This window comes from Astatotilapia calliptera, chromosome 11 (assembly GCF_964374335.1).
Source record: "Astatotilapia calliptera chromosome 11, fAstCal68.1, whole genome shotgun sequence".
Classification (NCBI taxonomy): Eukaryota; Metazoa; Chordata; class Actinopteri; order Cichliformes; family Cichlidae; genus Astatotilapia; species Astatotilapia calliptera.
Genome location: NC_137432.1, coordinates 23,403,753 through 23,431,527, shown reverse-complemented (window position 1 = coordinate 23,431,527; position 27,775 = coordinate 23,403,753). Strand labels below are relative to the sequence as shown.

General features: G+C 41.8%; 2 protein-coding genes and 1 long non-coding RNA gene across 5 annotated transcripts; 1 reads left to right on the top strand and 2 right to left on the bottom strand.

The window, feature by feature from the left end:
• Positions 1–368: 368 nt before the first annotated feature.
• LOC113031905 (meiotic recombination protein REC8 homolog) lies at positions 369–9,749 on the bottom strand. Of its 2 annotated transcripts, none has more exons than XM_026184428.2 (17): positions 9,556–9,749; positions 7,131–7,199; positions 6,913–7,055; positions 6,761–6,836; positions 6,551–6,671; positions 6,377–6,452; positions 5,323–5,390; positions 5,172–5,250; positions 4,957–5,080; positions 4,697–4,874; positions 3,162–3,357; positions 2,636–2,787; positions 2,469–2,514; positions 1,493–1,571; positions 1,311–1,400; positions 1,104–1,213; positions 369–819 (listed from the first exon to the last, which is right to left on the bottom strand). In XM_026184428.2, the coding sequence occupies exons 1-17, from the start codon at positions 9,609–9,611 to the stop codon at positions 716–718; spliced, it is 1,767 nt and encodes a 588-aa protein (XP_026040213.1). In that variant the 5' UTR covers positions 9,612–9,749; the 3' UTR covers positions 369–715. The 2 variants fall into 2 exon arrangements, with proteins under 2 accessions (XP_026040213.1, XP_026040214.1); XM_026184429.2 differs by having other exon boundaries at positions 2,469–2,511.
• A 117-nt stretch (positions 9,750–9,866) lies between these two features.
• On the bottom strand, positions 9,867–23,066 carry setdb1b (SET domain bifurcated histone lysine methyltransferase 1b). Of its 2 annotated transcripts, none has more exons than XM_026184425.2 (25): positions 22,910–23,066; positions 21,132–21,335; positions 20,853–21,016; positions 20,716–20,759; positions 20,028–20,154; positions 19,777–19,944; positions 19,483–19,684; positions 19,325–19,398; positions 19,031–19,221; positions 18,109–18,238; positions 17,836–18,022; positions 16,373–16,486; positions 15,970–16,273; positions 15,610–15,871; positions 14,564–14,654; positions 14,340–14,456; positions 14,030–14,199; positions 13,721–13,945; positions 13,462–13,632; positions 12,297–12,427; positions 12,107–12,126; positions 11,856–11,974; positions 11,431–11,681; positions 11,243–11,331; positions 9,867–10,239 (listed from the first exon to the last, which is right to left on the bottom strand). In XM_026184425.2, exons 1-25 carry the CDS (start codon positions 22,924–22,926, stop codon positions 10,122–10,124), a joined length of 3,690 nt encoding a protein of 1,229 aa, XP_026040210.2. In that variant the 5' UTR covers positions 22,927–23,066; the 3' UTR covers positions 9,867–10,121. The 2 variants fall into 2 exon arrangements, with proteins under 2 accessions (XP_026040210.2, XP_026040211.2); XM_026184426.2 differs by lacking the exon at positions 22,910–23,066 and adding an exon at positions 22,660–22,779.
• Positions 21,220–25,364, top strand: LOC145431925 (uncharacterized). The gene is made up of 2 exons (XR_013912248.1): positions 21,220–21,362; positions 25,176–25,364. It is a non-coding gene; the product is annotated as an uncharacterized LOC145431925 (long non-coding RNA).
• The last annotated feature ends 2,411 nt before the right edge of the window (positions 25,365–27,775 follow it).

Genomic DNA, 27,775 nt, shown 5'->3' with positions numbered 1-27,775 from the left:
AAAGAAGAAAGAATATCTTAGGGAGAATAGAGAAAAAGTAAAAGGCAAACACTGAAAGTAAGCGAACACGACAGCTGAAGCAGACAAACACAAAAAGTGAGGAACAGACGGACAGATAGGAGGGCGAGCTGAGACAGACGCTAAGAATAAACTTTGGTCACAACCCCCTGAGAAAGTTTTCAGATGAGAATCAAGATGTGGGCACAGGGGCTGAGTGGATCCAGTTTCACTCAACTTACTTCCTCTCCTCCTTGCACCTCCTTAACCCCGGCGGTATGATTTTCCACACCCGTCCTCCTCCGCACGCTACATATACTTTGTTGCGTGCATGCGGCGCCCACTTTCGTCACAGAAATAACTCACAGAGGTCACAAAAATTCATTTATTTTGCAGTTCAACAGAACACAGCACAGTTCAACTGAGTGCACAGAACAACAACGACAACACTTCTGTTTGATTGCAGATAAAACAATAAAAATTGTTAAAATATTTATCAGAAATCTCATAAACCTGGTAGCACTAAGGAACAATTATAAAAACAACACTTAATCGCATTAAAAGCTCGATAAAATGCTTTTTAAACCCTTCTCGTGAAATGATCTCTCACAAAACACCGCTTTGTATTTATGATGCTGTTGAACACGAAGTTTCCAGTCTGGCTTTAAGATGGGACGAGTCCGATCAGGAGGCTCAGCGCTGCTTCGCTGCTTCCATGTTACAAAGGCAGATGTATTTCTTCATAGTTGGAGCCACGAAATATGAAGATGTCACCATAAGGCTCATCCTGCTCCACACGCAGCTTCCTGGCAGATAAAGATGCTACCCACCAACACAACACACACACACATAAACGGTCACTGAAGCACAGAAAAGATCTCATGTTTTTAAAGCAAATTACTTTTCCATGAATGTACACAAGTCACCAGTATGTTTGTTCATCAGTTCATTCCTAAAGCTTCCACTAGTGACACTGTTTGTTATTTCAACCTTTATAAACTGAAGGTCACGGGCCAGGGACCGCCACAGCCTTGGCGCTGTACCATTAATACAATTTTAACATGAGTGACATGACAGTTCGATGATAAGTGAAAGTGCCTGCTTACCCAGAAGCCGCTGAAAAACATTGCTGACAGTTTTGCGGTTGACCTCGGGCGGCAAGAGGGACTGAAAAAGCAGAGGCTCTACTTCACCTTCGGCCAATTCTGGCAGCAACCTGGCAACAAACAAACCACATTCCTGTCTCCAAATCGAACTCAAACATCGGGAGACACTAAAGAGAGAGTCGTCTCTGTTTTTCTGCTGGTTATTACCGAGGTGACTCCGCGGCTACTCTCCCAGGCAACTCGTCCGACACCTCTGGGATGTCCCTCAGTGTAGAAATAGACCTGGAGAGAGTGGACCTGCCAAATGATGGGTGCACATGAGTGTGATCGCTCACACACACACACCTGCACATCAACACACACAGAGATCTTCTTTGATATTTACTTACCCTTCGGATAGATATAAGGGGGAGATCTCTCGAGACACCTCTCTCTGGTCACTGCCCTCCAGTGGCAGTGCACCCTGGGCTGGATGTATACATGCATTTTAAAATGAATGCATCTTATCGTATTTTAAAAGCCATTAGTGTTACACGCCTGACCTGACCTCTGACCTCAGGCTCACCCCATGTGAATGCACAGAAGGTTTTAGCTTGTGCCAAATAAATCTGCAATGCTAACACACTGAGGACAAAATGTTACATCCAGTTAAGCTAAAACACACACACACACACACACACACACACACACACACACACACACACACACACACACACACACACACACACAAACCTGCTAATTTAAACCTAAAATTGTGAATTTCTACCTTTAATTCAAAGACTGTATACAAAGATGGACGTAACTATTTTTATGACACTCAGTAGTTATTCAGGTCATGTTGAAGCCTCAGCCCCTTGCTAATTACTAACCGTGGCGGATGGCTTGGAGCCTGGTTCTGCAGGAGGTTTCTTCCTGTTAAAAGGGAGTTTTTCCTTCCCACTGTTGCCTAGTGCTTGCTCATAGCGGGTCATTTGATTATTGTGGGTGTTTCTTGTTTATTTGTTTAACAAAGTTGGGTAGCTTACAGTATAAAGCACCTTGTGAGACAGTTGTTGTGAACTGGTGCTTTAAATAAAACTGAGTGTAACTGAATGTTTGTGATTTGTGGTGTGTTGAACTCATGTGTGATTAGCGAGTGGGTTGGGTGAGTGATTTAAAATTCACGACACTGCACACAGTAGCAGCATGCAAGGTAATTGGTGCTTGAGATCTTAAACCCTTCAGGAAAGTGTTTACTAAGATATCAGGATAGTGCAACTTATGGTGTCGCCCCCTGCTGGTCATGACTTCATCACTAGCTTTAGGTTTTAGAACTGGAATCTACATCCATCTTTGTATACCGGTGATAATCTTTGATAATCTTACCTGAAATATCAAGCATCTCTGATTCTGCCATTTCTCTGAGGACCTGCTTCACGCAAAGACACAAGTAATGAGTTAACAACTGTGAGTGTTTTTCCATCTCCTGCATTAAAAGCCTTTGCAGACATCCCTGCCAATCGCTGCCCACGTAACAAAACGCTTTTCCACACCTCTCTTTCGGGAACCTCGAGCATCTCACGCTCTCTCTCCCTTTCAGAATCAGTGGATTCGGGGCCTCGCTCCCCAACTTGCAGGTCCGAGCCCGAGAGGGGTGTGACGGTTGCACTCTGTCTCCATAGAAACTGAACCTCTTCAGGCAAGACTGCAGGGAAAAATAGCTTCGTGGTTTATTTTTGAAAAGGTTACTTGAGTCACACCATTAATAGAGCTGCAGCGGCCGCTGAATATAAGAAGTGAGGGGAATAAATAGAATTCAAGGTTCCACGTGAAGCTTTTACTGCAACAATTTAGAGGAGCCAGCATTAAAAATATTAGCAGTTAGATTATTAGAAGCCTGTAATTAGAAAAGAAAGGAGCTCGCAGCATAGTCCATGGCCATACTAGAAAACCAACAGTGCACAGCTCTACCTGATTTCCATCTAATGAGTAAGGTATAAAGGGGGGTGAGATTTAAACAGATGTTTCTGGGGTGACGAGAGGATGCTTCGCTCTATTTTTAGCAGCTGTGATACTGACAGGTGCAGGGCTTGTTGAAGAGATCAGCAGCAGGAAGGATCCTTTGAAAGGAAAGCGGGGCGAGGAGTGGTCGCCTCGTCTCGGTCAAAGAGTCGTCGATCTGTCGCTGCACATCGTCCTGGGAGAGCTGCGTCACCGGGTCAAAGAAGATCAGCTGCCTCCTTCTCCTCTTCTTCTTCTCTGGTGAAGCCACATCCTGGGGGCGAGGGAAATAGATTGACTAAAGGGGACCAGAGATTTGTAAGTTGTAGCTAATTTGCTATTTCATCTAGGGTTTGAGAGTAACGAAATTTCTATTCTCTGTATGTCCTGTACATGTGGCAGAATTGACAAATAAAGTTGACTTTGACTTGACTTTGACTAATGTCTTGTTTTTATGTTATGACTTAGTAAAAGAGGGTTAGGGAGATTTTTCAAAAGGGGGTGGGGGTAGCAAGCCTACAAAATATTCCTCCAGTTGGTGTTAATCTTCCACCAGAATGGAAAGCTCTCAGGGAAGCTTCACACTCAGTTTTAAGACATTTCTATACCTATTCAAGACCTAAACAAAGCAAAACAGTAACTTTCCCTTTAAAACTAGAACTGTAATCTCTGAATAACTGATTCCAAAGATTTCAGCTGGTGACTATGGACTCTATACAGTCTCAGCAAAGTATCATACGCAAGCCACTTTATTAAGTACAGCCATTTAACTTCTTTTTAACACAAACATCTAATCAAATGGAAGCAACTTTGCATATTTAGAATTGGAAGCATTTATGATTCCAGGTTGGGACTGCCTAAAGACAGCACTCCACTGCTGAAACCTGGGATCTTCAGTCTAAAGCTCTCCCAACTGAGCTATTTCAGCATGTTTGGGTAAGTAGGTACAGATAATGAACAAAAAGACGTGCTGAAGTTCAATCTCAACATCAGAAAGAGGAAGAAGAGAGAGATTTAGGTGTTTTTGCCACAAAACCATCCGTAGGGTTTAAAGTGGGATGGTCAGAAAAGTAGTGATTTAATGTGGAAGATATTTTTTTGCACGCTTTGGGCCCCTCAGAGCCTGAGCATCGTCTAAACACCGCAGCCTACGTCAGTATTGCTGCTATGTCCATTACTTTACAACCACTGTGTGCCCATCCTGCTTCCAGCAAGATAACACAGCTGAAATCACCTTTTTTTTTAATATGACAATGGGTTTACATCTCAGTCAAACAGAGCACCGTTGGGATGTGGTGAAACAGGAGATTCACATTGTGGATGTGCAGCCATCAAATCTGCAGCAACCGAGTGATGCTATCATGTCAATCTGGACAAACTTGATTCATTATTTATTATCATTGCTAGCTGCACATATAATCTTACATGTTTGACCTTCTTAAATAGTACTGGCAGTAATGAGAGCATCACAGGGTCTACAGATTGGTGTGCGTGGGAGGGGTAAAGATACTTAATGTTCGTCTGTTAGGGCAAAACCGTTTATAGCTCTTTCTGTTTTTGTTAAATACATTAAATATTTCTGTCATTTAAGTAAAACCCACAAAAGCCAGCACCTCCAACTCCAGACTTCTTAGACGCCTTTCACGTTCCTTTGCTGCAGAGGGCGGAGCAGGCAGGCCGGGCACAGAGACGGGAGTGAGCTGGTCTGAGGGGGGCTTCTCTGCGGGCAGGCCTGGCTCTTCCTGAGGCAACAAAATAGCCTCCTCACTGGAAAGAGTAGTGGGCTGCAACCTGACACATGTAAAAACACACTAAGTGGATCACTGTTTGTCTGTCATGGTATTTTCTGTTTACATAAGTGTCTCTAAGTTACTCTAGAGTGGATCCTGTGAGCTCCTTTGCTCCGTGTTTCTCCAGGTCGCCCTCTCGTTCCTCCCGTTCCACCTCTTTTTCTTGTTCCCCTGCTGCCACCTTTTCTCCCGGTATCTCCAAATCTCCTGTTAGAAAAGATTATAGAGTATGTTATGTCCCATTCTACGTTTTTCTTTTCTTGAAAATGCAAAATCACAGAAGCTTTTTGCTACACACCTTCTGGAAAGTGATCTGTTTGTGCCAGCAGGAAGTCAATAGTATCTGGATGGTCATCAACCAGCTCTGCACCCTCAAACTAGCAGTGAAATAAGGCAGATGATGAGCAGAGATATTACACTGAAGATCTGTTTCCTTTTTACTCCCCTACCTCTGTAACGGGGATACCAACAGGCTCCGCCTCTCTCAGAGTGATGGCCTCTGGAGACACGGTTATACCTGCGAAAACAGAGTCGTGAATACACATTAATATAAAAGTCAGCATCAACTCCACAGAGGCCAGCAGAAGCTATGACTAATCATGTTTAAATTAAAGTGCTCTCCTCTGCTGAGTGAAATTTAGCTGCACAACCCTTCCTGACTCTGAGGCATCACTTTCTGCAAATTAAGTGTTTGAAGGCACTCTGCTCCGCTCTGCTTTGACCTGTCGTTTTCTTTCTGCTCCTCATGTCTGGCTGGATTTGCAGTGTGAGCTCATGCAGGGACGTGCGCATGCTGCACATCCCTGAACACATTTCTACAGAAAAATAAGCCATGTGAGCAGATATTATTTGTACAACTAGTGCAGGTGTATCTGCTTAAAGTGCAAAAGGTTCCTGCTTCTATAGGAATTAAGAAGATAAGTAGGCGCTGCTAAATAAACTTGATTTGATTAACAATATTCGTGCCAAAGATGAAATAAGATGCAATAGTGATTAAAAAAAGCTTTCTGCTCCTTATTTTGGTGTATCTGTATACAGAACTCAATCTAATAGAAATGGTCCTTAAGAAAGACCAACCCTTGGCAACAGCCTATACCTAGGAGGGGTTTTAGGTATGTAAGTAAGTAAGTAAGTAAGTAAGGGACCTTGAGAGAGCTGCGCACAAATAAATCCCCACAAACCTTCATGAACTACTTCGTAAAGAGGAGTTGGCCAAAATTCCTCCACAACAGGGAAAGTGATTTCTTCAAGCTGTTGCTGCTAAACGTGGTTCAACAAGCTGCTGAATCATGTCGTGTACTTACCTTTGCGCTCAATGTTTCTACATTTAGGCTTTTTGTTAAATTAATTATGACAAGATGAAATGTGACACGTGTCGTTCATTTGAGGCTGTATTTAAATGATTTTAAGACCTGCTAAGGTCATTTTTTAGTATGACTTGACACATAAAAAGGAAAGAAAACTAGTACACTTTTTCAATTCGGCGACTTTAACACATCCTACCGTTTTCCAGTGCAGCAGCTGGACTGATCAGTTCAGGATGCTCAGGAGAAGCTTCTCTCAGATACTCCCAACTCATCTAAGAATCAATACAGCCAGAGAACTCTTAGTTTATGAACTAATAAGATGATTTGCAGCTCAACTTTCACTTATTAACTGCTACTATTTAGTTGCGACCTGTATTAGTGTACTGGGGCTGGGCATGGCATCCTGCAGCTGCATCACTCCAAATAAAGGGTCAGGAGCTCCGTCTGTCTCCTCCAGCAGAGTCAGGACATCTGGCAGGACCAGAGATGGTCTGGAAAACAACGGGAAGCTCAGTGCCAGGAAACAGCTGTTACTTTGAGATTGAACATGAAGGTAAATATGCTGAGCATAATTTCTCACCTGCTGTGGTCATCCATATCAATTTTCTGTGAGGTTCTCTGTTTGACCAGCTGTCCCACAATGGACTGAAGTTCCTCTGAAAGGACAACAAATGAATCAACATCAGGATCAATTATGTCTCTCCTTCCTTCAGTGTGTAAATGCCTCCTTACCCAGAAGAATAGCACACTGCCGGTGGTAGACCACAACGACACCATACTGAAGTTGGGAGGACAGGTAGAGGGAGAATCGGGGTCGGGGCAGACCTGGACAAGGTGGTGCGACCCGCTCCAGCACGTAGTTTATGATGTCGTCGCTGGATGAGCATTAACTTCATTTTAATATGCAAGCAAGCTAAAAATGTGAGAAAGTGACTCAAATTACTTCTTACCAGGTGCTTCTAACGTTGATTTTCAGGAAATCCCGGCGGGGAACCTTGATGCCTTTCGTAGCTGCCAGCCTGAAATGGGAACAGGGGATTAATGATGACTCATGTTTTATTTTACTGAAGATGGAAATCAAGATTAAAAGCTAAAGAACGAATAAATAATGTATAATCTTTTAAACTGTGACAGAAAAGAACCAAAGACAGTCTGTGGTTGGGAAAAGTTTATGGTACCATTAACACGCGATTCACCTCCCCGTCCACTCGCTGTTGTGCTCCATTTTTAGAGTAAAACTTAGCAAGTATCAGCTAAAAATACCAATAGATTCTCACAGTTTTGACACCCTTTGATAGTCATTGTTGCATTTGGGCATTTTCGCTTTTGTCACATTTCTTGTTTGAAAATATTCAAAATATTTTCAGTCAGTGAAAGGTCTGGTCTGCAGGGAGGCCAGTCCAGCACCTGAACTCTTCTACTATGAAGTCATCCTGCTGGAATAGATGCAGTATCTGGCTCATCATTATCATTGTCTTGCTGAAATATACAAGGATTTCCCAGAAAAAAAAGCCTCATCTGGATGGGAGCGTATGTTGCTCCATAGGTAGCAACATACGCCATATGGCAGCATTCCCATCAGACATGCAGACTTTTCAACTGAGCACTGATATGAATGGTCCCTCTCCTCTTCAGTCCAGAGGATGCTCCATAGATGTTTTTTAATAATTTGTGGCTGGCACACTGAACTGTGTTGAACTTAAATGTTTCTGAGCCCTGCAGTGATTTGTTTTTGGCAGACTCACATGTTTTTCATGTAGCACCGCCTGATGGCCAGAAGATCACAAGCATCCAGTTTTAATTTCCAGCCCGTTCCCGCCTTGTGCACAGAGATTTCTCCAGATTCTCTGAATCTTTTAAATTTTATATACTGTAGATGATGAATTATTCAAAGACTTTGCAATTTTCATTGAAAAACATTACTCTGAAATCCCAGAAAGTTGATTCTATTCATCTGGACGTAATGTTTTCAGTGGGAGAAATGTTTCATCACTCATCCAAGGGACTTCTTCAAACCTTACGAATATCTTATAATTCTGTGATTGCAGCCATTCTCCAACTCTCTGTGAATGATACTCATGGCTGTTGATTAATGGTCATGCATCAAAATGTTACTCTGAAATTGTTCCACAATTTTGCAGATGCATTTTTTTTCCAGATTGATGAATCTGTCTATTTAAGATGCTGTTTTAATGCTCAGTTACGTTACTCTGCTCCGCTGCCAATTAAGTGAGTTGCAAAATGTTCCTCCACCTGTCTCCCCCTCCAGTCCAGCATCTTCCAGATATGTTGCTAACAAAAATTCAAACTGAGCTAATATTTCACATGATTAAAAATGTCTCAGTCGAAACATCTCATGTGTTTTCTATGTTCTACAGAGAGTAAAATATGGGGGTTTTAAAATTTGCAAATCACTCCATTGTTGTTTTTATTTTCATTTTACACCGCACAGGTCAGTGAATTCTTAAGTGTACTTAGGACAAATGTACAAATGTGTACTTTTTTTTTTAAAAAAGTACACATTTGTGTATGAAAAATGATTGACACATTAACAATTTACCAGTTTTTTACCCTTTAATAGATGCAGTTTCATTTGCTTTTCAGCTAAAAACTGATCGAAATGACTTTGATTATCATATAATATTTTTTTCACGGTTTTAAAAATGTCTGAAAATACCTTGAATAAATACAAAGATGGGAACGCCCTCATTTTACAATGTATGTAGCCTTTGATCTCTCAGTCTTCAAAGCTAGCGTCTTTCATAAACAAGGCTTCAAATACTTTAAACTTGATGTTTATGTTTGCTTAACCTCAGCTGCACCTGCACCGTGCGATCTTTTTTTTTTTTAACACATTTAAATATACATATGGACTCAGAGGCAGAATGTGAGTTTTACATGCATAAAAATGTTGGTAAAATGTATGTAAAATTGATAAACTCCCCCCAAAACTAACACACAGTGCACCGGTTATTTTCCTTGTGAGGAAGTACATACATTTAATTACTTTAACGGGTCGACAGAAACATGCTTCTGTTAGGCTTTTATAGACTAAAATATTAATATGTTTAACCACTTAAAATGTACTTAAACACCCTGTTTTCTCTGGGTAAAGGAAGACTGGAACATAAAACGTAACCATCAGCGAGTCTGAATGTTTACTTCAGGGGTTTGTGCACATTAGCAACATTTTCCCCCCAGATTTAAGTATATTTATGATTAGAAACTAGTCTAAAATACCCATTTTCCTATTAAACGTAATGATTTTTAAAACATCTTATCAATAATGTTAGCTGACATGAAACGGCCTAATTAGCCTACTGCAAGCACTGTGGAGTACATCTATGTGTCGATTTTAACCAGGTTTTTACTCACCAGATGGTAGAAAAGCATCCTGTGTGACGCTTTAAAACTGTGGGATAGTAAAACATTTCAGCAAATTTTTTGATAAATCAGTTAATTAGCGGATAAAATCCGATAGATCACAGCTTCCGATCTACATCAGAGCTGATTCTCTCCACTGTGAGATATGAATGTTGTTTGTTTATTCTTCTGAGACAGGTGGTTGGTCAGTGCTGCTGTGAGAAATGACAACACTTGTATGATTTGCTGGTCACTCTGAGCGCTTGAAGTAACATTTAAAGAGAAATAGGCACACAAATACATTATTAAAAACGAACAAAAGGTCATAATACAGTTATTTTATTGTGAAGGGTTTGTTTCAATTCAGGACCTTTGGTTAGTTTCACAGAGAGGACATTTTATTGAGATGTAGAGGAACAATAAAATCAAGGCAGTAGTAATAAAATGTAAAATTTGAATTAAAAAACAAAACAATACACACAACTCAAACCCCTCCAAAAAAAGAACAAATAAAAACTCGGGGTACATTGTTGAGAGGGTTCCTTAGTTTAACTACAGGTAATGGAGGTCCCTGTGGATCACAGCAGTCTTCCTCGGCACTCGGTGGAGCCGCAGCAGCAGAGCAGGACCTTACCCTCCACGCTGCCCACCTCGTAGTTATAGTCCCAGGTCAGCTCTGTGCCGGCCCGGATCCTCCTGCACGACGACACAAACGGTGATGTCAGTGCAAGAACAAAACGTTAAGATGTTGTTAGGTACATATTCATTAACGCAAATGTCTAATCAGCCAATCACATGGCAGCAACTCAATTCATTTAGGCTTGTAGATACAGTTGAGACAACATGCTGATGTTCAGACTGAGCATGGCACGGTTCTTGTTGCCAGCTGTGTTGGTTTGAGTGTTTCAGAAACTGCTGATCTTCTGAGTCATCAGATATTGATCTATTAGAGAAACTGTGTGATGCTATCATGTCAATATGGACCAGAATCTCTGAGGAATGTCTCCAGCATCTCGTTGTCATGAAGAATTAAAGCTGTTTTGAAGGGCAAAAGGGCAGAGCAACCTGCCCTTTTACCTTACAAAGGGCAAAGGGGAGCAAGGTGAAGTGGCCAGATGAGTCTTCATTGTACGTTCTAGCCTTGAAACTAATAGTGAGAGTGGTCGACTGCTTGTTACAGAGTTCCCAGTCTAATGCCTCTCTCTTTCCCTGCACACACTGAGCCACAAGTGCTGTTTAGGCAGGTGGCATAAATCCAGTCCATTGCTGATAGGAACACCTTTCCGCAACTGTAAAACTATTCCTGTATGATCCGATGGCAGGCCTAACAATGACACAGCAGCGCCACCCTAAGGTTGCATTCACACAGAAAACAACACAGCATCTGTTTTTCCACTCAAAACTCCAGCCTGTTTAACAGAAAGCAAACATTCAGAGTAGTGCAGTCTCAGTGTTAGACATGATTAAATAATATAATTAATAAAAAAAACTCATCAAGATAGTTATGGATGATGGCCTCTCGCCCTGTAAGAGAGAAATCCCCTAAAATAAAACGGCACATATGTTGAACTTTACTCAACTTTAAACACACCTTCCTGTCAGTTTATTTGTAAGGATAAAGACAAGAATTCTACTGTTTTGCAGGCATGTTCAAGTACAGAAAATCTTGGATAATCTTTTCCTCTGTTTCAAAACTCACTTGCTGGCAAAGAAGGCAACCCAGGGAAACCTCAAGTCATGCGTGTCTACAAACACATTCTGGACGAAAAGGTTCGGACTGCAGCTGTGCTGTAACACAAACAGAGAGCAGAGGTGACGACGTCAGAGGAAAGTAATCAGAGCGGCGCTCAAGTAACATAAAACGATCACACAGCAGCAGATTCATACGTTGAGATAACGTCCGAGGTTTCCTTCCAACTTGGCATCAATGATGTAACAGGACTCTTCCCCATCAAAGAACTGGCGGGTGTTTTTAGTGGGAGTGTTGTCTCCGCCTCCTCCCGTCTGCCCCTGCTGTCCTCCTTTACCTCCTCCCGGCCCTCCACCTCCAGGCACGCCTGTTTTTACCATCATCCCGTGGCTGTTTTTCAGGGCGATGCCACGAGTAGATTTCACAGCCACCTGCTTTTTAGTCACACCTGATCCAGATGTAAGAAAAGAGAAAACCAGTGGAAAGTTACGATAAGTGTGATGACAAACAAAAGCAATTCAAGCTAAGATAAATCTTTACTGTCATTGTACAGATCAGAGTGCTACATCTGATAATGCGTTAAGACCAGTTAAAACAATGAAACCGACAACCGACTCTTTACCTGGCGTTGCTTTCTCTTTGTCCTTGTTGTCATCGGATCCTGAGCTGATGGTCTGAACATCGTCACTGTCAGACAAAGTCATCACATCCTGCTTCTTCACCACTTCAGGCTTCACTGGACTGCAAGAGATAAAAAATGAAAGTCATCTCAACAGAAATGCTTTCCAGCAAAATGAGCTCAAGCACAAACGTGTGGAAGCAAACACGGTCTAAACACCAGTGTAAGCATGTTAGTGTGAAATCCAAACAAACCTCTTGTTATCTCCAGGTTCCTACGAAGAAAATAGAAAAGGAAGGGTTATTAATAATCACGCAACATGTTCATGAAGAAAAAGAGCCACCTTTTACCATTCAGCCTTTTCCTGTACTAAGATGAAAGTAGGACTACAGCTTTATTTCTGTGTATTCTGTATATTTCCAACATTACGTTGTCTTTAATAACCTTTTTAAGCCCCTGGCTCGTTAGCCAGGAAGCCACTTTGCTTTTTCCCGTCTCCTCTGGCATAGATGGTGGCTTGTCATCATCTGTTCCTCTGGCTGAGATGCTCATTCCATCTTTACTATCTTGACTCCCTGAGGCAGAGGAGGAGAGAGACAAGTGTAAAAATACAACACAGAAATCTTTCTGACAGAATTAATGAGGAAACACTGCAGGAAGTGAGGCCGAAAAGCTTAAATGTGTTTCATACAATCCGTACAAAGGTCGTCCCTAACTCCCACTGTGTGGGACACTTCCCACTTAACCAAAACTACACTCACATACACTATAATGCCAAAAGTATTCAAACAGTCATCCAAATCTTTGAAGTAAGGTGCACCAATCACTTTCATGACCACAGATGTGTAAAATCAAACACCTAGGCATGCAGACTGCTTCTCGGAATATTTGTGGGTCGCTCTCCTGAGCTCACTGAATTCCAGCGTGGTACTGTGATAAGATGATACCTTTACAAGTCCGCTCATGAAATTTTCTCACAACTAAATATTCCACAGTCGCTTGTTAGTGGATTTATAGCAAAGCGGAAGTGATTGGGAATGACAGCAACACAGAGCGGGGTCAGCGAATGCTGAAATTCTTAGTCCGCAGAGGTCCGCAACTTTCTCCATAGTCAGTCACTACAGACCTCCAAACTTCATGTGGCCTTCAGGTTCGCTCAAGAACAGTTCGTAGAGAGCTTTATGGACGGGTTTCCATGGCCCGAGCAGCCGCATTAAAGCCTTACGTCATATCCATGGGAATACAACACAGAAATCTTTCTGACAGAATTAATGAGGAAACACTGCAGGAAGTGAGGCCGAAAAGGCCTCACTTCCAACATTAAAATATTAAATCCTATAGATTAGGTATTGGACGTCCCTCAAGCTCATGTGTGCGGCAGAAGAATGAATACTTTTGCCAGTATAGTGTATGCATTATAAGAATAACATAAGAAAACACTGTTGATTACTCCATCTCTAAGAAAAAAAAAAAAGACCCAAAACATAAAAAGCATTTAGTCACTGACAAATCTTCATAACGAAGCACACATACACAAACTCCTCATCTATCTAATGTGAACTGTCCTTTGTGTGAAACCCGTTACACTACAAAGATGCAGCTGGCTCACCTTCCTTGTTGCCTTTGACCTGCCCACGTGTGGTGTAACTCCTCCACACCGAGCTGGAGCTGTAGTAGCTGTCCTTCACAAACGTGTCATCTGAACTGTCGCTTTCATCTTCACTCTTAGACTCTTTGTCCTCATCCTCATTGCTGTCGCCTGACGAGCTCGAGCTTTGGGCTGTAAGAAAAAAAGAAATGTGAGAAATTATATGGAGAATAAGAAGCTCAACACCGCTTTGATCTCTCGTGTTTGGATTTAGACTTACTCTTCTTAGCTGGTCGCCCCACAGGGTTAGCTGACACTAAAGCAGAGGGCTGGATTTTTATCCTGGATACGTCCACGCCGCTTCCCTCGCTGTCTGAACAGTGAGCCTCGCTCTCATAGCCCTCCTTAAAGTTCTCCACACTCTCTATGTGGTCCAGGTTAGCAAAATACTCATCACCCATCTCAAGACCTTCTTTGTCAGCAAAGTCATCTGTCAGGATTTTACCTGGTGAAGCGGCAGGAAAAAAGGCAAATAATTAAGTCCTCTTGCAATAAAGTCATCACCTGAATTTAAAGTACGCTGCCTCACCAGCATAAATGCACACAAATGAGCCTTTAGCTACATCATCCAGACATCTGATTCCCCAGCCTTTGTTCTGGGTCTTGAAGAGTTGGAGACGGACCTGCAGGCCGTGCTGCACCAGCCGGTTGGTGCACATCTGAGCGTTACATTTGCATCTTTTATTACACTCATAGATCCTGAGAGAGAGAACGGGTAACAAGAAGAAAGAAGAGATAAGTGCCTCTGAAGAAAGACGGCCCAATAAACTCAACAGTAATTATGGTCTCGTGAGGTACTAAGGGGAATGAGGGTTCAGTATTGTTGTTCAGTGTCTCACCCTGTGGGCAGGCACTCCTCCAATCGTTTGTACGAATATCCTGCGTTTGGGTTGATCTGTCCCCCCGGTGTACAACCTGTAGCCTGAAGGGTCAGCTGGTGGCAGGAGCATTTGGATCTGTAATTATGTGATAACAGGTATTAAAACTCAAAGACACATCCTCAGAGCTCTAGAAGTGGGAAAAATATGAAAAAGAGAAAGAAAGAAAAAGCTGCTTCACTAACTTGTCCTGACAGCCGTCGGTGCAATCGCAGCCGACAAGGAAGTCTGCACTGGTGTTGATAAACACGCCATCTTCAGGAATACGCTCTTTACCTTAAAGAGAGGACAACATGATCTATTAGCCTGTCATTACAAAGTAAGTTTGCATTAATGTGGTGTCGGAGTCATTTTTAAAAATGAATTTTCACATTAACAGTACTCTTCACATTAAGTCTTAGTATGAGCTGCTGAGTTATTGACTTCAAAAGAAAATCACAGTCGAAAAAGTGAACATCACATCATATAATATCACAAGAAATCATAAAGTTTTCCTAAAGGGTTTTTATCCACATATTATGCATAATTTATTCATTTTTTGTTAACCTGTAGTGTATTTCACATCGTGGTTCACTTTTTTGTGAAAAACTTAACACAACAGATGAATCAATAGCGACTAGAACCACCTTTATCAGCAATAACTTGTTGCTTCTTGTTTTTCTATGACGTCATCAGTCCCTGACATCTATGTGGAAGAATTTTGGCCCACTCATGTTTCCAGTATTGCTTCAGTTCTTTGAGGTTTGCCTGTATTTCACTGCGACACAGCATCACTGCTTGTTGTTTTTCTTTTTCAGCCATTCTGTTGCAGATTTGTTCCTGTACTTGGGATCATCTGCATCAGAACAGTGATAGCCTTTTCGCTCTTACCTCCTATGGGAGCAGTAAGTGCATACTTAAGTTTTCATACGACACTATGCATTCTGTGAAAACTTGTGCTTTACTCGACTTAGATTTTCAGTAACCCTGTTAACAGTATACTGTAATGAGAATGTAGGGTGTCATAATGAATGAAAATTGATGTTATAACCAAGTTAAAAAATGACTTTGTTGGTGTTGTGTCTTGGCTCATATGTCATCATCTCATATGTACACCTACTACTTTCCAAGACCACTGAAAATGCTCTGTTAGTTGCCATTTAAAACAAAGATTTGTCCTTAAACCCAAAATCCCACCCTCAACAGAAAAACAGTCTCTGTCCCTTTATTATGATTTCAGTGTTGTTCTTACTGTAAGTTACTTCAGGAGCAGAGCTGTTATCAATCTCATTGACACAGGAAAGTGGAATATCCTCCTTTCCTGCCGTGATGTCTGGAATGTAATAAAAGGGCCTTTGTGGCTGGAAGGGACGATCGACGAGCACGTAGGGGTCCAGGCAAAACATCTCTAAGAATATAAAGTCACAGTTCGTCTGGAAGAGGTACTGCTGGATCTCGGCCATGTTACGCAAGCAAAGTCCACACGGAGCCTTGTAGATGACGTGGAAAGACATCTGAGGAGTGGACATGCAAAAGGTAAGGGTTACCTATAAATACAAAAAAAAAAGAAATACATTTGAAAGTCGTCAATCATGTTGATGTTCCTTATCACCTTGCGGTTGACTTTGCGCCGTCCCGTCATGCGTCTGAAGTCATACAGCAAAGGTGTGAGGAGCGGGTTCTTCCCTCTGTGCATGCTTGTTGTTGCGGGCCGGACGCGCTTCAGACAGGCAGGCTGACATGTGTGCGCCAGATAGAAGATGCGGTCGGTCGGGGCGCGATACGCCGGCTGGTGTGGGACCTGGGCCACTGCGTGGGGAATAGCAGCAGGGACTGTAGTCAGCGGGGTCATTTGTCTCTGATACGTTTGTGTGAATGTGGGCGCCACAGGGTTTGGGGCATTCAGCGCTCTTCCGCTGTGGATTGACAGGCAAACAGGGAAAAGACAGAGAGTGAAGTTAATGCTTTCTGTGCTGAAAAACATGGCTAGTTTAATGAACACAAGGTGAACTCACCCTGAGAGGTTGCTGTTAGTGGATGTAAGAGACTGCGGGACTTTAGAGGCATGTGTGCCGCCCACCCCAGGAACAAATGGAGAAGTACTCTTTCGGGCCATCTGATGTTTATTCCTTCAAGTCAGTGAACAGGGGGAAAAATGCACAAATAGTCAGTTAAAGGAAAAAACAATCCAACCCCTCTGCATTTCTATACTTTGATTCTTAATATTAGCTGCTTCTTAAGGGATGATGTTTAAAGGTTCAGATGAGTTACACGGGCAGAGCTGTGTAACTCATCTGAACCTTTAAACATCATCCCTTAATAAGCAGCTAGCCCATCTAGGTTAAGCCATCACAGTTCACAGGTTACTGGCTGTAAAACGATTAAAGTGACCTGGATAGGTGAAAATTCATTAGGCATTCAATGTGTTTTACTAACAAGTTTTAATAAAATCTGATCAATATTTTAGGAGGAGAAGCAATTCTTGGGAGTTTGCATATGCTCATCAGTCCTTCAGCTGTTCTTTAGGTCAATTTATTTGCTGCAAACTTTTAAACCTTTATCTTTCACTTTAAAACTCCAGACTCATGATGTCCCAACACGTATTCGAACATAGCTGACCAGACAGCGATTGCTCTATGATGTTTGGTATGGAGATGTGAGGGCAGATTTACGAGAAATTTAATTACAAAAAAAGCACAACTTTTATAAATTATCTGTAAAACTAACCACACCTACAAGCGCAATTTGGGGATTGTGTTTGCCATTTTACCCCCTTTAGTAAATTTGGCCCATGGAGAATAAAATTAGGGTCATTATTTTTTGTAGGAAATGATTCAAATAATGTAAAATAATAATAATAATAACAATAACTACTATCCTTATATTATGGTAGTCATTTAAATGGTGGTATCTTGGACTCTCTTGGGTTCATTATATCTGTTTTCTAGTTTTTCTTTCCACCCTATCTCTGGGAGGAAACCCACACAGAAAGACACCGACCAATCAGGAGGCTCAAACCACAAACCTTGTTGACATGATGTGACAGTACCACCTCGCCCACCTGCTGATAATCCTGTTAATCTAAAAAGATTTGTGTTCTCTTTTGAGCTCAAGTACAAATACATAAATCTAATCCCATACTGACTGAGGAAGCGAGTCACACCATGTAACAATCCCACCCACACATTTCTTTTCATTTAGAAACATGTCACATCATGTTGGTGAAATAAAAACCTCATTAAAATCTGCAACATTGCAATCAGCAAATAAAACGCTTTGTAAAATATTATAAATCTAATAAAATGGAATTGTTATCTCACATGAATTAAGAGTTTCTCGGCTTCTTATTATACGTTTTACTTACTTTACAAGATTCTTGTTTTAATTCAAACTGGCATGAAGCTCCAACTCTAAATTTCCCTCAACTTTTACTTTTTCTGAGCCGAATAAAGCCGACATGTTTATAAGCATCACTCACTGTGGCAGAGGCTGTGGAGGAAGCGCGGGCTGAGGGCTTTGTTGAGGTTGCAGCGGCTGTGGGCGCTGCTGAAGCTGTGCTGTTGGTGAACTCTGGCTGGTCGAGGGCTGCGGCGCTTTGACCGGAGACGCTCCAACATGCCCGTCACTGGTGTACTGAACTACTGGGCCTTTGCTCCTCAACGCCCCTGCAGACAGAAAAACGGAACAAGTCAAATTAGAAAGAAGCACAAACAGAAAATCGCTAGTGAGTGGTGAACGCTTGGGTTTTTACCCATGTTAGGTCTTGTCCTCTGCTGGCCAGCTAGCTTCTTCTCCTGGGTGTTGGCTGTGGTCATCTTCAGATTGAACATCGGCTCCAGCCTGGTGGAGCCTCTGTAGATCCACTCACTCCTCTTATCATCCTGTCAACAGCGGGCAACACAGACAGTTTAGCCTCCCAGCTGCTAAGGTGTCTGGTGACTTTTTAATCAAGGACTCAAACGGTGTAGTTTTCATTTGTAAATCCATAAGGAGGCGTGCCATGATACACGCAATAATTAATTTGTAATTATTAGCAAATGTCATTTTTATCATCGTTTACATGTTGAAAGGTTGAATGCCGTATGCAGCTGAAGAAAAAAGAAGCCGACTGCCTCACGGACTAAGCTGAACTTTAGTCAAAATTAAATTGAAAGTAGTGTGCGTTTTAGGCTGATGCATTTTATCTAGTAGCAAAGTTTTAATTAGAAGAATTCAAACTCAAATATTTCACTGCAGAGTAATTAAATGGGGGATTTAACCATTTATCCCTTTTATTAATCTGATCTTATCTTATACATCATTACATTTTGCAAGTCCATGCAGATTTGTTTTGGCCAAATATTGCTCATAAATGGCTCTTTGGAGAAAACTCTCCGCTATCATAGAATTAGGCCTGTGCCAGCCTATATTGCTCTGGCAAGTATGATTTACAGGCGACTTTGCACTATGCACAAGCAAACATCCTCTTAGGTAAATTAAGTAGGGTAGTAAAGTATATAGATTTTTTAATGCAGAGATGGGTCATTGCAAGTGAGATGTGAGAGAATTTGGATGCATTTGTTTTTTTATCTAGTTTCTGTGCTGTGTGACTTATTGTTTCAATTGACTACGAGTCAGGAATAAAGATTGATTGATCATTGACTAAATCAGTGCTATTTATAGTGCAAACATACCAAGAAGAGGATCTTCACCAAGCTGCCATCCACCTCCTCCACTTTGCTCTTCCACCACGTTCCCTCCCACTCTGTCTTGATTATCTGGCCAACCTTTAGGAGAACCATTGGCCTGCTGGGATATGCAGTTATGTATTCCTCGATAAAATCTCGACATGATGCATCCTCTATGTCCTCCCAAGTATGCCTTACTGTAAAAACCAGAACAAAAACTCTTAAAAATCAAATATTCCAGTAAGTGCTACTTATTTTCTCTTTTAGATAAACAAAAAAATTTGAGAGAAGGGCTCTTACATGGTCGGCAAACTGGGTAGAGCTCAGGCAGCGTCACATATGAAGCATACCCATCATCAAAGAAGATCAGAAACCTGAAACATGTGCAAAGGCCTTTATAAAGAAACCCAGGCAATCAGCACCCCACAGCTCTTCAGATTTTTGACCATCTAACCCACCTCATGCGGTTCTTGTTGTTGGGCATCTCTGCTACTATTCCAGCATAGAGCCACACCAGGTTTCCATCCTTATACTTGGCGACTACACGAGCACCAACGTACAGACTCTCCAGGGTGGGGTTATAGTCAAAAGCCACATGATTTCCAGACAGCAGACTCTTGCCTTTATCAAACTTGACTTTATACTTGAATGTACCATTTCCTGAAGACAGACAGAGGGTGTGGAGCATTAAAGACAAAGCAGACACAGCCCATGGAGTAAGAACCTGGCAGAAAAGGAAAATGATAACACACCAACTGGGTTGATAGCAACGAGGGTGCCTTTGTGCCACGTCTTGGTGCGCTTCTTTCCCAGAATGCTCATCCAGATTCTGAGCTCATCTTCTGGCATTTTGGGGTTTGGTTGGCCTGCAGACTGAGATGCTTGAGATATAAACACGGCAGGTGGTGAGCTGTGGCTACCTAAAGGGCAGAAGAGCAAAACACATTAGAATCAGTATTTCAACAAAAGCCTGAAGAACGCAGCAGCACTTCAGTGTGTTTACCTGACTGAGTTGAGGGCGGTACTGGGGAACGGAGCAATGCCGCACTGAGTGGTGGCTTGCTGACCATTTGGACCAATTTCTGCACCTGCTGGGAGGTTTTCTGCAGCACTGTGGAAGTTTCCTTTACCTGGCATTAGAAATAAAAAAGACACTTTAGCTTAAAATGGGGCTTTGGGGGATGGTGCGTGTGAGCACGACTGGTAATGTCTATTGAAGGAAAAGTTTTTTTCTTGTCAGTTTGATAAACAAAAATGTATTTTAAGTCTGGCTAAAACTCCACTTAATATGTGGAACTATATTTTTTTTTAACCACTGTCCAGGTGATTTTCTTTTCCCAAAGTTGTTCACATGCAGGAAAATCTCTGGTCCTGTCCGAGGTGTACTCTACCTCTTGCCTAATGACAGATCAGACAGGCTGTCCTAGAAGCTCTTTTTCTAGTTATAAAATAAAAAATTAGTGACAAGCTATGAAGGAAATTGTTTCGGTTAATCTGGATTAAATCCAGCAAGAGAGACAGTGTTTTGCTTTTCTCAGAGGCTTTATTGGTCACGTCCACCAATCCATTTGTTAGATGTCAGGAAAAACTGAACCAGCTAAGAGCTATCAATCAGCAAAATGAAAATAATTCAACCGATCAACTCTCCTCAAACAGACAGATATAACAGATCAATACAGCAATGCTCTCACCACTGGATCTTTGACTGGAGTTAGAGGCTTCTTCGGCGGAACCACTGAAAATGAAGGATGGAAGAAAAACAAATAATTATTAGGCATAATCACTCCATTACATACATGCATATTCATAACTAAACAGCCCGACTTACAACAGCCAACAGCAATAACGTCATCGTCGTCGTCATCGTCTATCTCGATGACTTCAGAGGACAACATGGCTCCGCCTCCCTCGTCCTCCGAGCTGCTCTCTCGGTAGACGAGGCCGTTCTTTCGGTAAGTTGCCTTCACCAGTTTCTCACACTCCAGTACAGACCTGAGGAAGAGGAGGGAGGAAAGAAGTGAGCGGAAAGTGTAGAAGAGTTCGTTTGTAGACCAATAAAGACACAGCTTTTGATGAAAATAAAAGAAATATCTTAATTCCCGCTCACTGGTTGGCATCACGGAGAAGCTTCTCTGTCCGAGCCTCCTCCTCCTCTTTCTGCTCCACCCATTCCTTCAGTTCTGACAACTGAGTCTTTTTCTTCTGCACAATCTCGCTCTTCTCCACAGCTTCTTCAATCCATTTCTTCAGCTCGTCCAAAGAAACACCCAACTCTTCCTCCAGACTGGAGTCCCAGCCGTCCACCTCCATTCTGAGAAAGGAGCACAGAAACATGTCGGTGTGTATTTATTACTCCTTCTTCCAAAGATTCCTTTACATTTGCCCGTTAACGTTCTCTCGCACACAACGTAGGATTTTTCAAGACTGACATTGATATTTGGTGATAAAAACTAGAATATTCTGATATTTCAGCTGATATGTTGCTTTTTTTCTTTCAGACACATGACACATAACAAATACTGAGGAAATTCGCTTATGTGTAGTTAATCATTTACTTGTGCAACAAAAATTGAGTTTCCATATGTAACTATTACATTACTGAGTTTGTAATGTGCTGTTTTTCATGATCACGCCTATAAAGTACCACATTTATCACATCAACACACACACAAACAGTAACCACCAGTGCATCTCTGATCCTCCGTCTCTATCAGCACTCAGGTGCTCTTTGAGGCGAGTCCAGCTGTGCCTGGGAAATTTGTGTCAACCAAACAGTAATACTGTAACTGCACAGAAAGTCATGAATGAAATTTAAATTCACTGTGTTACTACACACCAAAGGCCCTGACTGACACCTTAAACTTGATACAGAAGAGAATAACACTGTGAGGAGGTGAAACTGATCATCCTCTTGTGTGGAGAAAACCACATACACACAAACTGTCAAGAGGAACTACTCCAACAGTCAACACGGTACCGAGGAAGTTAAAGAGACACCTGGAAACCTGAGATCCTTCTGAGAGAAACTTTGCCTACTGTAAAGTGTTGGCTCCAATTCAGACTGACCAGGAAAGTTTGTTGGTTTGTGAGGAAGTGTCTGATAAGGATACACATGTAAGCTATAAGCTAATGGAGCTGAAATCACAGCCAAAGCTCATAACTCCAGGTAACATAAATGCTGTTTTCTGCAGATATGAGCTGGTGTGCATGCTTGTGCAGTGCATGTTTGCAGCATTCGCTTCACCTTAGCATACAGAAGCCTACATGTTCCTCTGTGGCGAAGACAGAACAATTAAAAACATCAGCGAGAAGCAAATTTTAAAACTGATTTGACGGTGCAGTTGATGCTGGGCATGCTCACATGAGTTGAAAATGCGACTATAACATGTCACGGCTGGCTTTGTTTATATGCTACTTCAAATTAGAACCTACTGTTCGGATAAAAGCAGCAAAGAAAGAAGCAGTTTGTAGTAATAGCACATGTAATTATTTTAAAGTTAAATGTTTAATCGCCAGTTTAAATGATTATACAGCAGCTGCATAAGTGAATACACTAAGCTGCTACTGGATAGCATGCAGGGAGATGCACTGAATTAAAAATCCACTTAAATGATTTCAATTATTTCCAGTTTTACCCTAGCCTTGCTGCTGACCGTCAAAACTGCATTTGCGTTTTATTCAGTTGCAGAGGAGCTGAGAGAAGCCACACAAGAGCAGGACACACGGGAGCGCAGGCTAGCTCGTTAGCCTAGCATAGAAAATGTCTCATCTGCTGAATAAGTGAAGCCTGCGACTGGAAAAACCAACAAACTTGCGTGCCGTGAAGCTGCAGTCAAAGAAACGCCTGCGCCTACGTGTAAAATTTCTCTCAGAAACAGGACTCACCCTTCAACGGTTTCCATCCTCTTGGCTCGCAAATATTTGGCTAACTAGCCAATGCTACCGGCTAGCTACAATGGGGAGTGCATGCTTTGTTTGTCAGGGAAACCGAGGTAGGCGGTGTTAGCTCGCTTGATACGTTCGGGTCAAACCCGCCCAAACGGGTTACCCAGGTTTAAGAAAAGTGCAGTACGGCACACGGGACGCAGAGAGATATCCCATAAAAATATGAAACAAAGAACGGATTTATTTAGGACAACAGTTATATTTTCAATCGTTGCCTGGTTTTTGTGTTTCTCTTTACATAAATACAGACATTTCCATCATGAATATATACTGAATAGGGCACGAAATTGACCAGAAACTACGAAAATGAAGGGTCACTGAGTTGAAATTTCCTGGGGAGGACCACAAAACTCCCAGAGGCCTTCTTTTCATCATGATAAAAAAAAAAAAATCTGCTCCAAAAGTCCTAAAACAAACAAACAAAAAATCAAGCCATTGTAACGTTTTTATTTAATGAATAAAATTGCATCATCGTTTTAGTATAAGTGCAGTCAAGCTTTACAAACACTGCATGTGTGATTCAGCTAACTGTGTGAATGTGCACAGAAATTGCTTTAGACAACGATCTCATGGAGTGTTTCCATGCAGGAACTTTGAAATGTTTTAATTACGTCAGGTCACTTTATTAGGTATGCTGGTTAGACTGCTAAATAACCCAGATATCACACAATAATATGGTCAAGATGCAGAAGTTCAAAATGAGCATCAAATGGAGAAGAAAGGTCACAACATGAAAGCATGTGTTCTATCAACAGTGTAGGCTGCTGCTGGTGGTGTAATGGGGTGGGGGATATTTTCTTGGCACACTTTGTGCCCCTTAGTATTAACGGAGCATAGTTTGTATACCACAGCCTACCTGGGTCTTGCCAATTCCTTTGTGACTGCAGTATACCCAATTTTCCAATGGCTGTTTCCAGCAGGATAACACACCATATCACAAAGTTGACAGTGAGTTCACTGCACTCAAATGACTCAAATAGTCACCAGATCTCAGTCCAATAGAGATGTGATGAAATGGGAGACTCGCCTCATTGATTTGCAGTAAACAAATCTGGATCAGCAGCAACTGTGCGATGCTATCACATTAATATGGATAAAAATTTAGAGTAATGTTTCCAGCACCTTGTTGAATCTATGCCATGAAAAATTAAGGTAGATCTGAAGACAAAAGAGGGTCCAACCCAACCCAGTAGTAGCAAGGTGTACCTAATAAGGTGTCTGGTGAGTGCAAAGCAATTATATAATTAACTTTGGACTGTTAGAATGAGTTAGTCTCTCCTGACAGGATCACTGGGTGTGAATTCCTGTATTTGAAAGAGTGGCTGGAAGCGGCAAAGCATCACTGTAACACAAACTAAACGAAAGGAAACAAAAACAATAAACTTGTGAAAAATATTAAAAACCTAGAATTTTAAAGGTTGGCTTTAACAGATTGTGAAGTCAGTTTGTGAAATACATCCGGAAGGCTATGTGAGCTGAATATTCACATCATGTTTATTATAAAAACCACTGTGGACAAAGAGAAGCTTTTCAGTTTTTCTTCCACATAGACACCATCATCGACTTACTGACACCTGCTACAAGCTAACTTACTTCCACAATTTCTTCAATAATAAGTCGTTTGCACGAGAGTTTGCGCAAACAGCTCAAAAACATCGTGTGGCAGAATTTGGGGAATGAACTGAACATCTGTTTTGCATTGAGAACATCTGCGCTCTATTATCGTGGAAGGGAGGGGATTTGCTTTTGTTGCAATTAAGCAGCTTTTCACAGTGTACTTTCTGGTACAATGAACAGATTCCACTTCATTCTTAAGAATCACCCGAGACTTATTGAACTGTTTTTCCCCCTCATAATTTGTCCTAGCATTAAAAAGCTATGAGATATTTACAGAAACATGTGGGGCACTAATGCATGTTTCAACAAATCACATTATGAAACATGTTCTACATTTTAGATGGACGCTTACATGATTAGAAGGTGCAGATGCTGTTGGCATAAGTCTATCCTGCTGCCGTAGGGTAGAAGCTTTATAAAAGTTCAAAGAGGGTCTCAAACCGCTCAGCCCCCTCACTCATTCACAAAAAATGCCTGAAAATATTCTGTGGCATGTAGGATTTTATTTCTGTTATCCCATCTGTACAGCTTGAACTGGTCTCTGGTCTCCATCACTCCTCCGTTTCCTCCTCCTGGTATGTCGTTTCAGAGATTGCGCTGTAAGGGTCCAGCACCATCTGAGCACAGCGGATGATGGTCACCAACAAGAAAAAGCAGAGGAGGAAGAAGAAGAAGAGGGCAAACCCGAGATCTACATCCACATCCAGCCTGGCCACAGGGAGGGCTGGAGGGTCCATGTTGAAATATCCAAATAAATCCAAAGTTTATCTGCTTCACAGTTCTCTTCTCATCGGTTGGCTTCGATAAAAGTGCCTCCTTCAGTTCGTCACGTATCATCCAACTCTTCTTCTGTCTTGGCTGATTTTCCTCTCTGCGCTGACACCTAACGTCCTCGTCCCGAAGATAAGATTTACTGATGGACACACGGAGCTCCATTTGGCTACCGTGTCCTCTATGCATAGTTAATAAGGAGTTTGGTAACAATCAGGCCGTTCCTGAGATTAGGACACCCAGGCATCTCTTTAGGACATGAGGCCTTTACAGGAGATTACACCCGCGTAGGATCTCAGTTCTCAGCGCAAGGTGTAGATAGATGACAACAAGGAAGAAATTGTGGCTGTACACAGTTTTGTTTTGTTTTCTTTTAATCTTGCTCAAGTGAAGTGAGCAGATTGAAATCCTCCAATCTGCTGTGCCACGTGCCCCTGCACAGCAGCATGACGTTTGGGCCACTTTATGGCCTGAAAGAGGCAGAAAGATGAGAGCACAAGATGGTCAAGATGGTCAAGAAAAGGGAGGGAAAAAAGGGTTGAGGAGGAGAAAGAGGATATGATGCCTTAGTGGCAATCCACTTGAGAGGGTTTGGAATTTGATCCTGACCAAAAAAAATGCAGATTGCTTGTATTCTGATGCCACTAACAGACACACAAACACACAACGAGTAAAGTGACTCTACGTAAATAGCAGCGAATCCAACTAAAAAGTCTGATGAGGAGGTGAATTTGTTGAAACGATACTGGAAAAACAAGATTTACAGCACATGCTGTCACTCAAGTGCAACCCAAAGACTGAAGAGGTGACACAGTAAACCTCTCTTAGAAGAGTTGTAGCATTGCTACCATCCGTTTTCACCCCCAGCCTGTGAAAGAGAGGAGGGAAGGACGAAGGTGGAAACTGATCCCAGGAGATACCTGCAGATATCTCAGTCTTCACTCATAAACAGAAAGGCGAAAGAAACGGGATACAATCCGGGCAAACGTGGTTTTTGTTTTTCCTGCAAATACGAACACAAAATTGTTTAAAGGAAGCTCAAGCAAGGATGGATGTAACTACAACAGGGACTGCTGTGTGAATAGACCAATGCCATAAACTGTGGAAATACAGTAACCCCCGGGATTATTTGGACAGTCACATAGTACTTTTGCCTCTGTGCAGCATCACGGTACATTTTAAATCAAGTGATGTACTTGCAGACATCAACAAATGAAATAGCATTACATTAAATATTTTGGAATTACAGTCCTTTTTATACACAATCCCCCATTTTCAGAGGCTCAAAAGTAATTGGATAACTGACTGATACACAGTTTCATGATCAGGTGAGGCCTGTTTCCATGACAAATGAAGCAGATAGAAAGATCAAAGTGATGATCTTGCATTTGGTTGCTTTTTACAATAACCCTCAATATGAGGTTTAAAGAAATGGAAAATGGTTCTTATATGGCACCTTTCTACTCAAGCACTTGAGCAAGTGTTTTATACAACATGCCTCATTCACCTATTCATAAAAGCACTTTTTCCCCTACCTAAGTAGGTGATTTCTAGCTAACAAGCACACTCCAATGCACCCATTGTACCGCAAGTTGGGTTTCAGTATCTTGCTCAGGAATACTTTGGCATGCACACCTGGATTGAACCACCAACCAACCTCAGGCCGACTAATAAATGACCTTCTGAGCTACAGACACTACTAGATGTGGGTGCAAATGAAGGATAACAAGAGGCTGAAAACCCCAAATAAACCTACCTGAGAGACAGCAAAAACTTTAGGAGTGGCCAAATCAGCATCATCTGGTTAAAAAGAAGGAATGTTATAGGCATGTTATATTGTAAGTTAAAGACCCTACAGTAATACAGAGAAAACAGAGACGATCCCCACCATCAGATGAGCATGCACTTGGTGAAAGTGGGAAGGAAAAACTCCCTTTTAACAGGAAGAAACATCCAGCAGAACCAGGCTCAGGGAGGGGCGGCCATCTGCCTTGACCAGTTTCAGGTGAGGGAAGGAAGACAACATAAAGACATGCTGTGGATGACAGCATGAGATTAATGATAACTAAATGCAGACTGATGTATAAACACAGTGGTTGAAGAATGAGGTGAGCCAAGAAGAAGTACTACCTGATCTAGTCCCAACTATATGCTTTATCAAAAAGTAACGTTTTAAGCCTGATCTTAAAAGTAGACGCTGTCTCCCAAATCCAAACTGGGAGCTGGTTCCACAGAAGAGGGTCCTGAAAGCTGAAGGCTCTGACTCCCATTCTACTTTTAAATATTCTAGGAAAATATTCTACTTGTAGTAGGCCTGCAGTCTTAGAGTGAAGTGCTCTAAAGGAGTGATACGGTACTATGAGGTCATTAGGATAAGATGGGGCTGATTATTCAAAACCTTGTATGCGAGGAGAAATA